Source organism: Felis catus, chromosome A1 (assembly GCF_018350175.1).
Source record: "Felis catus isolate Fca126 chromosome A1, F.catus_Fca126_mat1.0, whole genome shotgun sequence".
Taxonomy (NCBI): Eukaryota; Metazoa; Chordata; class Mammalia; order Carnivora; family Felidae; genus Felis; species Felis catus.
The window spans coordinates 106,891,738-106,903,799 of NC_058368.1; the positions used below are offsets into that span (position 1 = coordinate 106,891,738).

The window sequence follows — 12,062 nt, forward strand, 5'->3', positions numbered from 1 at the left end:
TTTCATTGCCTGAGTGTGCTAATTAAAATTAGATCCTGAGGCTATTAGACTATTTAATTTCGTGAGAAAGCTTATTCTGTTAGTTTCAAAGGCAGAAATGATGGTGTTTTAGTTAAACGAATTATAGAACTTCCATTATTTCCTGGATACAATTTTCATTTTCAGGTTATTCCCAGACAGTTACAAAACTTAACTTGCATAAGGAATGCAACTAACATGTTTTCCTCTTGTTTTCAAAATTTTATGAGAGGCACTGTTCAGCCATTATCCACTAAAATTATGTATTTTGAGTTATCATGTGTCTGTAGTTACTTCATTGCATTTTTTTTATAATCCTGAACACTGATGTATGACTTTGGTGTGTTGATGTCCTTTGGAGTTGATAGAATTCTTTACATATTTTGCTAACTATGGCTAAATCTTTACTCTGTAGAAAATAGCATGCTTAGTTAATAAATCATTGTTTTCAGAAACAAAGCCATGTTTGCTCTTTCACATGTAACTCTGATACCATAAAACAATTGTATTTTCACAGTCAAATAAGCATCAGCTTATTTGTGTTACAAATTAAATCTAGTGATATATTTGGACCTGAAAGACTTCTCTCATCAAAGACCATTGTATATCAAATATGTTCTTCTTTGAAAAATATCCTACAAATGAAGACAGACTCCATTCAGCTGAAATATAAGGAATCCATGAAAAGGGTATTTTATTAAAAAATCCAGATTATCATATTTGTTTTAATTTTTTTTAATGTTTATTTATTTTTGACAGAGAGAGAGACAGAGCATGAACGGGGGAGGGTCAGAGAGAGGGAGACACAGAATCCGAAACAGGCTCCAGACTCTGAGCTGTCAGCACAGAGCCCAACACGGGGCTCGAGTTCACAGACCACAAAATCACGACCGGAGCCAAAGTCGGACGCTCAACCGCCTGAGCCACCCAGGCGCCCCCCCTTATTTTTTAATTTTTTTAATGCAGATTATCATATTTTTATTTGTACAATATTCTATCTCTCCTAGTGCTCAATTACCTGTGGCAAAGGAATGCAGTCCCGTGTTATTCAGTGCATGCATAAGATCACAGGAAGACATGGAAATGAATGTTTTTCTTCAGAGAAACCTGCAGCATACAGGCCATGCCACCTTCAGCCTTGCAATGAGAAGATTAATGTAAATACCATAACGTCACCCCGGCTGGGTAAGCAGACCAAAAAGGGGATGGTTTTGAGAAGCATGGAAATGCTTATGGCTGTTTTGTGTATTATCATAAAACTTTGTCATAAATAAATCTATATGAATTAGTTTGGTTCTAACTAAACTAAAACTATGCTTGACTATAGTTTAGTCCCAATGGTCAGGAGGATAAAAAAAATCCTAAAGACTAAACAAGACTCCTGAAACTGTCTACTCAGAGCCAGGCCCTGGAAATACAAATGCCACACCTCTCAAGGTCATCATAGAAAGGGTTGGAGGATATAATCATATTTTGGTTCTGACCAGTTTTGTGGTAGAACTATCAACTAAGGTAATGGCTCTGGAAAGGTGAGATTGTGGTATATACCTTAGATGTCTCTGTTGTCAATAGCCTTCCTTTTGACCCTGGGTGCAAATTATCCTTTCGAGAGAGACAGAGTAAAAAATGGCTTTCAATAGGAATGGATACCTGGATCTAATCCACCAAACAAGAGGGAATAGCTTTTGAATCCTTAAGGACATAATATTAGATACAAATAAATGCTATTAGCATGGATTTATGGAAAACCCAAAAGACTCCACCAAAAAGCTGCTAGAACAGATACATGAATTCAGCAAAGTCATAGGATACAAAATCAATGTACAGAAATCGGTTGCATGTCTATATACCAATAATGAAGCAACAGAAAGAGAAATCAAGAAATTGATCCCATTTACAATTGCACCAAGAACTGTAAAATACCTAGGAATAAACTTAACCAAAAATGTAAAAGATCTGTATGCTAAAAACTATAGAAGACTTATGAAGGAAATTGAAGAAGCCACAAAGAAATGAAAAACATTCCATGCTCATGGATTGCAAGAACAAATATTGTTAAAATGTCAATACTGCCCAAAGCAATCTACACATTCAATGCAATCCCAATCAAAATTGCACCATCATTCCTCTCAAAGCTAGAACAAACAATCCTAAAATTTCTATGGAACCACAAAAGGCCCCGAATAGCCAAAGTAATTTTGAAGAAGAAGACCAAAGCGGGAGGCATCACAATTCCAGACTTTAGCCTCTACTACAAAGCTGTAATCATTAAGACAGCATGGTATTGGCATAAACATAGACCAGTGGAACAGAATAGAGAACCCAGAATTGGATCCACAAATGTATGGCCAACTAATCCTTGACAAAGCAGGAAAGGGTACCCAGTGGAAAAGGACAGTCTCTTTAGCAATGGTGCTGGGAGAACATAACAGCAACCTGCAGGAGAATGAAACTAGACCACTTTCTTGCACCATACACAAAAATAAACTCAAAATAGATGAAAGACCTAACTAAATGTGAGACAGGAAACCATCAAGACCCTAGAGGAGAAAACAGGCAACAACCTCTTTGACCTCAGCTGCAGCGATTTCTTACTTGACATGTCTGCAAAGGCAAGGGAATTAAAAGCAAAAATGAACTATTGGAACCTCATCAAGATAAAAAAAAAAACTTATGCACTGCAAAGGAAGCAATCAACAAAACTAAAAGGCAACTGACAGAATGGGAAAAGATATTTGCAAATGACGTGTCAAATAAAGGGTTAGTATCCAAAATCTATAAAGATCTTACCAAACTCTACACCTGAAAAACAAATAATCCACTCAAAACATGGGCAGAAGACATGAATAGACACTTTTCCAAAGAAGACACCCAGATGGCCAACAGACATACGAAACGATGCCCAACGTCATTCCTCATCAGGGAAATACAAATCAAAACCACAATGAGATACCACCTTACACCAGTCAGAGTGGCTAAAATTAACAGCTCAGGAAACAACAGATGCTGGCGAGGATGTGGAGAAATGGGAACCCTCTTGCACTGTTGATAGGATTGCAAACTGGTGCAGTTGCTCTGGCAAACAGTGTGGAGGTTTCTCAAAAAATTAAAAATAGAACTCCCCTATCACCTGGCAATAGCACTACTAGGAATTTATCCAAAGGATACAGGAGTGCTGATGCATAGGGGCACATGTACCCCACTGTTTATAGCAGTGCTTTCAACAATAGCCAAATTATGGAAAGAGCCTAAATGCCTATCAACTGATGAATGGATAAAGAAGATGTGCTTTATATATACAATGGAATACTGCTTGGCAATGAGAAAGAATGAAATCCTGCCATTTGCAGCAATGTGGATGGAACTGGAGGGTATTATGTTAAGTGAAACAAGTCAGTCAGAGAAAGATATCATATGTTTTCACTCATATGTGAAACTTGAGAAACTTAACAGAAGACCATGTGGGGAGGGAAGGGGTAAAAATAGTTACAAACAGAGAGGGAGGGAGGCAAACCATAAGAGACTCTTAAATACAGAGAACAAACTGAGGGTTGATTGGGGGGCAGGGGGTCTGGGGAAAGAGGAAAATGGGTGATGAGCACTGAGGAGAGCACTTGATGGGATGAGCCCTGGGCATTGTATGTAAGTGATGAATCACGGAATCTACCCCCAATCCAAGAGCACACTGTATACACTGTATGTTAGCCAACTTGACAATAAATTATATTTAAAAAAATGAATGTAGCCACAGGAAAAATAATGTATATACATGTTTATATATAAAAATACTAAATAAATGAGAAAAATGAAAAAAATGTTGATTTGCATATTTTTATGTTATAAAATGTTTTCATATATATTCTCAGTTCCCGTTATTCAATCTAATCTATCATCAAGAAACAGATTATGTATTTTCAGTAAATATAGCCTATGCTTGCCTAAAAAAAATCATAAATGAATTAGCCTTTATTTCTGTAGCAACTAGTGGCTTTTAACAACAGTACTACCTGTCTGTCATTGGGGTAATTTATGCTTACCACCTTTACTTTTAATCTGCATGTACAATCTACAGGGTGACAATTTAATCAAACAGAACAATGTTGCCAAAATCAAAGGAGATAAATTGTCATAGATATTTTTTAAGCAGATTCAACCCAATGGAAAAGTTTGGTTCTTCGTGGAAATAAAAATATTCCCGTTTTCTAGCCAAATAATTAACATTTCTAGGAAATAGTCAGTTCAAAGAGAATTAAGAGTAGTTAAGACAAAAAGTTAAGCAATCCTAGAGCAGATGCCCTAAATCCATGTATTCAAAAACAACATAATCCCTTTCTCTAGCAATTAGTTGGAGTCCTTCTTGAAATATCACGGGGCAGAAAATAATGGATTAAAAGAAAAGTTTAATTAAAATTGCATTTTCTCCATTTATTATTTCTTGAAGGTATATCCCTGAACACACAAGCACAGTGGAAAACCTAAGGTTTTAAAAAGGAAAATAATGAATCTTATTAGAATAGTGGCAAAAGAAAGATTTCACATACCTTATCACTGTAAATTTCAATCACTTTTGATAATCAGCTTTGATTTTATTTTTTTATTAAAATTTTTTTAACGTTTTATTTATTTTTGAGACAGAGAGAGACAGAGCATGAACGGGGGAGGGGCAGAGAGAGAGGGAGACACAGAATCGGAAGCAGGCTCCAGGCTCCGAGCCATCAGCCCAGAGCCCGACGCGGGGCTCGAACTCACGGACCGCGAGATCGTGACCTGAGCAGAAGTCGGACGCTTAACCGACTGAGCCACCCAGGCACCCCTCAGCTTTGATTTTAAAGATGTGTAAAATCAAGATCCCCAGATATCCCACCTAGATATGCCTGACATCTAAGAAAGGAGGAATGTGAAATAAGTGAGCGCATTTGTTTTGGTATTTCATCCATAACAATACTTGTTAATTTATATTCCCATAAAGGTGGATATAGTGAGCCTTTTCGTTTTTCTTTTTAATCTTCTCAACTGAAAATCCAAAAAGAAGCTTAAATGAAAGTCATAAAATTGAGCCTTAAACGCCATTTGTATCACAACTCACTGAATTTGAGAAATCTAGCTTGAATGAGTCTGAAAGGGCTCATAAGTAAGACCGTTATTCATCCACTTTACTCCTTTATTATAGGGTGTGTGTGTGTGTGTGTGTGTGTGTGTGTGTGTGTTTCCTAATCTTACTGTTAAGTTCTAGAAGGCAATATGAACGAGTCAAAGTGCGTGTGCAAAATCCTTCCCCTTAAGTGATTGCTACTTGTTTTGCCCCTGGCACTGAGGATATCGACGTGTATTGAGTTCCCTGTTTTCTTCTTCGCAGCTGCGCTGACTTTCAAGTGCCTGGGAGACCAGTGGCCTGTGTACTGCCGAGTGATACGTGAGAAGAACCTATGTCAGGACATGCGTTGGTATCAGCGCTGCTGTGAGACGTGCAGGGACTTCTATGCCCAAAAGCTGCAGCAGAAGAGTTGACCTCTAGCAGGCTGGCTGGCTCACAGCTCTTTGCAATTACATTATTTATAAACACACACACTAGCATGTTTCTCAGACCAAATATTATCAGATTACGTATAATTTAATCAGATTAATTTATTTTGGTGCCCGCCAAACATCCAATATGGTGTTTGTTTTGGTCATACAAACATTTTGATTTATACTATATGGCTTCATAAATAATTTTATATGAATAAGTTGGATCCAGTTTCCAGAATAAAAATAAAAAGGGAAAAAAAAACAAAACAAGGTCATTAGGCTCAAAAAAAAAAATTTTTTTTAAGTTAGGGCTGTCTCTAAGGTGCTATTCTCTCCCTGCCGATACCATTGAGTTATCCAGAATGTATACTAACTTAGTGTAATAGTTTAGTTATATAAGGAGAGAAGTCATTTTTGTTTTCTTGGTTTCCTGATGCAGAATTAGCCCATTTTCTGTCACCTACAGGAGATGTGGAAACATAACAAACCTCAGAGTGTTGAACAGGTTTTTAGAGAATGTATTATGAATTTGGTTCGGATTTAGAGATATCCATAGGAAAAATTCTACTGTAATTATAACCTTATTTTAATAATGGAAAGGAAAAGTCAAAATAGAGACTTTGATCATGTTCATGAACATGTACTTGAACACAAGTAGTGTAACAATGAAACACTGTAATGATTTACACTGAATCACCATTGCACTGTTGATATAGTGTAGAGAAACCATTATAGAAATGGTAACATCCTACAAAAATATGTATTATTTTAACATGTTGTCATTAGATTTTAGCTTTTTAAAATATTTTGAACAAAGAAAGCAGCGATCCACCCGTTTCCTTGTATCTTTTTAGTAGATTTATAAAAGAGCATAGTACTTAGCCTCACGAATCATCATGAGAAAACTTACCAATTATTTTCCAGCCTTTTCCCTAGAAACAAGAAGAAACAAAATGCTTATGATACTGTGGTAGTTTCATTGTGTTTTTTCCTTTCGAAAACTAAAAGTTTTACAATTCTGTGAAACGTTAAAAAAAACAGCTTAAATGTTTTCTTGTGAGAAAATGTTGTACATGATTCACATGATTTCTTAGATTTTTTTTCAATAAAATATGTGAAGCTTCCTGTTGGGAGGCACTTCTTCACAGGTCTCTCACGTCTCTACACACCTTGGCACTGTCTGCTTTTGTTCGGGAGTATCTGGTAAGGGATGTTTGTATGGCCGTGGAAGACAGTTGCACAGCCTTGGATAAAGATGATGGAGCAAAGGGCAGACGTGCCTACCTCTCCTTATAAAGGTTTCCGGCCCTAAAACGGGGGTCCCTCTCCTGTGATACAAGTCACTGCATGTGCAGATATCACCCTGCTGTCTTTGTGTCACCCTGGGGGAGTTGGGGCTCAGGAAACTGGCACAAGAAAATGCTGACTCTGTGCTACTGCTATTGCTGTGAGTAACAAAGTCCTTTGTCTCCAACCCAGAGACAAAGAGTCTTCTCTTTGTCTTCTGTGTTCTGCCCTCAAAGTGGGCAGGCTGATACAACAGATTGGAAGTAGAGTAAAACCTCACCATCTGCACGGTTCATGACACATCCCTCATCAGTGATTTTTTACCTTCATTTTAATATGGAGGGCATTTTGATTCTAGATGTCCCCTTACTTATGTATATTCTTTCCTTTAATTGCTGAGATATAAAATTAACTAATATCCACACATCTTAAGTCACGAGAGTACGGGCATCAGAGAGGTAAAAAATTACATTTTAAGATGAGACGTTCTCAATCTCATCCCTTGATTCCTAAGTCTGTGAATCTAAGTAGAAATAGCACCCTGTGGGGCACCTGGGTGACTCAATTAGTTGGTTAAGCATCCATTGGTTAAGTGGTCATGATGTCACGGTTCGTGGGTTCAAGCCCCACGTCGGGTCTGTGCTGACAGCTCAAAGCCTGGAGCCTGCTTCGGGTTCTGTGTCTCCCTCCCTCGCTGCCCCTCCCCCACTTGCACTCTGTCTCTCTCCACCTCAAAACTAAATAAGCATTTTTAAAAAATTAAAATGATGAATCAGAACATATGCAGTATCTTAGAAGACCTTCAGAATGTTTTGACCCAGTTGGTGCTAGAACTGAATAGTGAGAGAGAGACAGAGACTGCATCATTCTATCAGGCCATCTGTTTCAGGGTGATGGTAATACCAGAGATTTGCATGAGCATGAGGCCTGTGCCACATTTTATTTGTTGTAACACAGGTTCCCTGAACAGAAGCAAATATTGTATGGAATACCATAGCAGAGAATGAGGCATTTGGTAAATGAATGGGTGGTATTGTGGCAAAAACTTGGCAGGCTGAGAAGGCAAGTCCATGTTCAGGGTAAGTGTCTATTTCTATGAGAACAAATTACTCCTTGTTTTGTGATAGAAGCGATCTAATGTAATCCTGCAATCAAGATGGTTTGGCTGGATTGGCAAGGACTGGAAGGAGTGTGATTTTGAAACTGGTGATGAGGGAGTTCTAAGGAAAAGGTATATGGGCAGACCTTCCTGAAGAACTTTTATCCATATATTCTATTTGACCCCTCACCAAAGAGCACCCTCACCAGAGAGGTCTCAGTCATCAAGTGGATGAGATGACAAGGTCTGTGTATGTTGGCCAGTGTCTTTCCTCAGCCACCCTTTTCATTGCCAATAGGCTCAGGAACAAGAGACACTGGTGGCAGAAATGGAGATTGTGCTTGGGTTCAGCAACATGAACATCCACTCACCAAGGCCAGTCACTGCAGAGAGCTCAACCTACCAATAACAGAGAAGATATTTTTTCCCATGACGGTAGAATTCTTTGGGAAGACCTGCCCACCACCTTGAGTGCAGTATGCTTACATCAGTTCACTTGTGTCACAACATAGGCAGCGACTTGTTCTCACAGAAAGAGCTACTTGCCCTGAATGTGCATTTGCCCTTCCCAGCCTCCGAAGTTTCTGCCAAAATTTCTTCTATGAACCTACCAAATGTTTCATTCACTATTGTGGCATTCCATACAATATTGTTTTTGTACAGAGAACTCATAGTACGGCAAATCAAACATAGCAGTGGGCTCATGCTCATGTAAATCTCTGGTATTACCATGTTCCTCATCACCCTCAAGCACATGGCCTAACAAAATGATACAGTGCCTTTTTTTTTTTCTTATTATTCAATTCTGGCACCAGTATTGGGGGCCAGGAGCTTACCATTTTTGCATCCTTCAAATCCTTAATGATAGAAGTAGTGGTGAAATCCCTCCAAGAATGCAATATTGGTTTTATTTCCAATTTCGGTATGTAGAGGCAATTCTAGGGGCTCCGATTGCCATTATTATCATAAAAACCCTCATTCAACATGTCATGGAACCAACAAGGTAAGCAGGGCTTCTGCCAGTTTCTGAGTATTTCTTTTCTAAATATGCTTCCCAGAATTAGGAAAATAACTGTGGTGTGGTTGTAGAGGCTTTGGGATTTTTATGAGAGAGACTTAAGCCAGAACTTGATTAAATTAATCTGATTTCCATAAGCTCTTGCTCTGTGGGGCTATAATAGGAACTTAGGGTCGCCAGGAATAGTATCAATTGGCAATAATTATCAAAAAGTCTGATAATTTCCCTTCTCCAGTACATTGTGCCCATCAGAGAAAACCTGAAGGTAATTTACAGTATAATATTGGACAGTATAGCAGGATCCTTCCTTTTTTAAAATGATCCAGTCTCCTCTTCACTCAAGGCATTCTCAATGAACCGATTCTTATATGGAAATTGATCAGGGGAGTGCAATTTCCTGATGTGGTTATCCAAATCAGACCTCTTCCCACAAAGTCTAGAGATTTAGTGCTCACACAAATCAAATAAGACTTTAGTAGAATGCCCATCTATTTCAGTCCTAGGGACTCCATGATCAATTAGCCAAGATCTTTGCTGGTCAAACCATTCCCTTTACCCCTTTGATTCTGCTACCCTTCATGGTAACCATTCCCATCTGGTTTCTGACAGTGAAATGCAGCCCTTTGGTTCCTGCCCTTATGGAATTGAATCATCATTAAATTTAAGAGGCCCAGTTCTGTGGCAGCACTTCCCAATGTTATTTAAGGGCTTCAGAAAATAGGCTTTACCAAGTTCTTTAAGGATTCCAGTACAGCCTTCGCTGATGTGAAGGGAGTTCAAAGCCTTGGTCAAGGGAATGCCCTCTGGAGCCTTTCAGGGGATGAATTCAGCAGGGAGGTGAGCATCTATCATATTAAAACCATCTCCCTACATGTCTGTATACTTTCCTGTATACTACTACATTATAACAAGGAAGTTTTGACATCTCAATTTTATTCATTGTGGACCACCAGTGGGTCCAATTTTCAGGCCCTTTGTTGGAGTTACTCCCAATCACATGAAATAACACTTTGAATCCAGAATCTCCACTTAGTGAACTCATATCAAAAACATGTAGGCTAATAAAACATTATATTCCTTCTGCCCTAATATAAAGCCATTAAGAATTGTCCCTATACATCTACCTTGTGTTTCAGTTAACATGAATTAGTGAAATCTTGCAATTCCTTTGGCATGTGTAAAACCTCACATGTTATACCCCAGGGTGGTCCCCTTGGATCTTCTAGGACTTGACTCTGAATATGAGTTTCGATGGTGGAGCATCAGCAGTACAGGTAAAAAGGTTTTATTTGAAGATAGTCATGGAAGCTTTCTGGTTCCCAACTTAGACCTTGAACTGTGAATTTAAAACCTAGGTTTATCATTCGCCAGATTTGAATTCACACAACTGCCGAAGCCCTGGCGAAGTGAAGAAGAGTTGAAGAATCAGAGGGGTCACCAACTAGTCTGAGCTGCCAGGTAAGTATGACTAGGGCGGGGTAATTTGTTAAGAGGTCTTTGGGATGCTGTCTCCTCTGTGAAGCTACCTCCTTTGTAGGTACACAAACACCTGGTAGTAGATCTGAGTTTCCTGTTGGTCAACAGGACTAACATTTGGAGAGAAGAAATGGACGTGGAGCTCAAGAGAGCAACGGCTTGGAACCCGCCAAGCACCTGTTTGCAAAAAGCCTTTCAGATTAATGAGTGCTGTTTCCACTTTCCTGTCCATATCTCACTGAAGTTCCTCTTTTGGCTAGTTCTAACCCAGAACCACACAAATAAAGAGATTCTGGGAAATGTAGTTTGTCTTTTAACTAAAGATGGCTGTGTGACTTTAACTTTCTTTCCTTTCCTTTTTTTTTTTCAGTTTGTATCAGAGACAACTGAAATAAAAATCTATGTTCTTAGCCACTCAAAATAACAATGAACCCTTTTTAAGCACTTCATATACACCAAGCATTCTGTTCACTACTTTACCTATAAAATCTCACAGCGACCTTGTAAGGTACTTGTGTTATCTTCACATTATAGCTGAGGAATCAGGCTTAGAGAGATTCAGTATCCTACCCAGGAACACAACTTAGTTTGATGCCACTCTGACTCCAAATTCTATGCACTCAGTAACCCTGATTGCCTCTGTTTACCAATTTTGAGACTGTTTTATAATAGACACAAAAGGATTTATAAGCTAGTCACAGGCTTTCTTTGTAATCAAAACTATTCAAGTTATTTCCAAACTCTCCAATAATTTGACGAACCACAACTGCTCATCTGGACATTGTACAGGCTTTTCAGCTGGAAATACTTTCAAATATTTCAGTGGGTTATGGGTACAACCTAGAGAGGGAGGGAAGGAGAAAGGGAGGGAGAAAAGAAGGGAAAACAGGAGAGAGAGAATAAGGAGAAGAAAATAAGATTCATTCACATATAGACAGTTTTGTCTCGTGAACCATAATCCTATTTTTACAATTCTCACGGTTCAAAAAAAAAAAAAAAAAAACAACCGTAATTCTGGGTCCAAATCCAAGAGGAAATGATACTTTTATAAAAATTGGTTACAAAGAAAAAGACCAAAAGATTACCTGCATGCTAAGTGTTGAGAAGCCCCAGATGTGCACATTTCCACCAGATTTCCCTCCAGTAAAACTCTTTATATTTATTTATAACCATTGTCACTCTAGATGGAAGTTCCTAATGACGGTAAAGAAATAAAAACCCTGAGCCAAAATTCGTCCAGTTACTTTTGGGTAAACTTTTTGAAGAGTTAAAAGGAAAACAATAAAATGGGTATTAGGTGATCAAATAAGTTTGGAAAATGCTAGACTTATCAAAGCAGGACTTCTCAGAGCCTTCAGTGTGAGTCTGTGCATCATAAACTACCAGAAGAGAATATAGAGTATCATAAACATTTTTGGCAACGGAATCCTTTTTTTTTAATGAGCTTGGAAAACAGCACTAAGCCATTTTTTAAATCAAATGTAATTGGATTATCTATTTCCAACCAGAGGAGAGCCCTTTCTAGTGCTTTTGAAGAGACAAGATCCATCGTTATTTATGGAGCAAAGGACTTCATGAGGGTCTTCAGGACATGACTCATGGGGAAGGAAGCATCCGAAAGGGCTGCTCTTTGGTAATGTATCATCTAGTATGAGG

At 38.4% G+C, this 12,062-nt stretch overlaps 1 protein-coding gene across 5 annotated transcripts in view; it reads left to right on the forward strand.

Annotated features, from left to right (window-relative positions):
* ADAMTS19 (ADAM metallopeptidase with thrombospondin type 1 motif 19) overlaps positions 1–6,690 on the forward strand; it is a 241,930-nt gene extending 235,240 nt beyond the window's left edge. For 3 of the 5 annotated variants that reach the window (XM_023254781.2, XM_023254786.2, XM_045058633.1), the window contains 2 exons: positions 1,026–1,203; positions 5,375–6,690. In XM_023254781.2, coding sequence (XP_023110549.1) covers positions 1,026–1,203; positions 5,375–5,526 — 330 coding nt within the window. In that variant the 3' untranslated portion in view covers positions 5,527–6,690. Of the gene's footprint in view, positions 1–1,025; positions 1,204–4,653; positions 4,712–5,374 lie in introns of those variants that run through there. The other 2 variants (XM_045058632.1, XR_006598669.1) reach the window with 2 other exon arrangements.
* Positions 6,691–12,062: the final 5,372 nt, after the last annotated feature.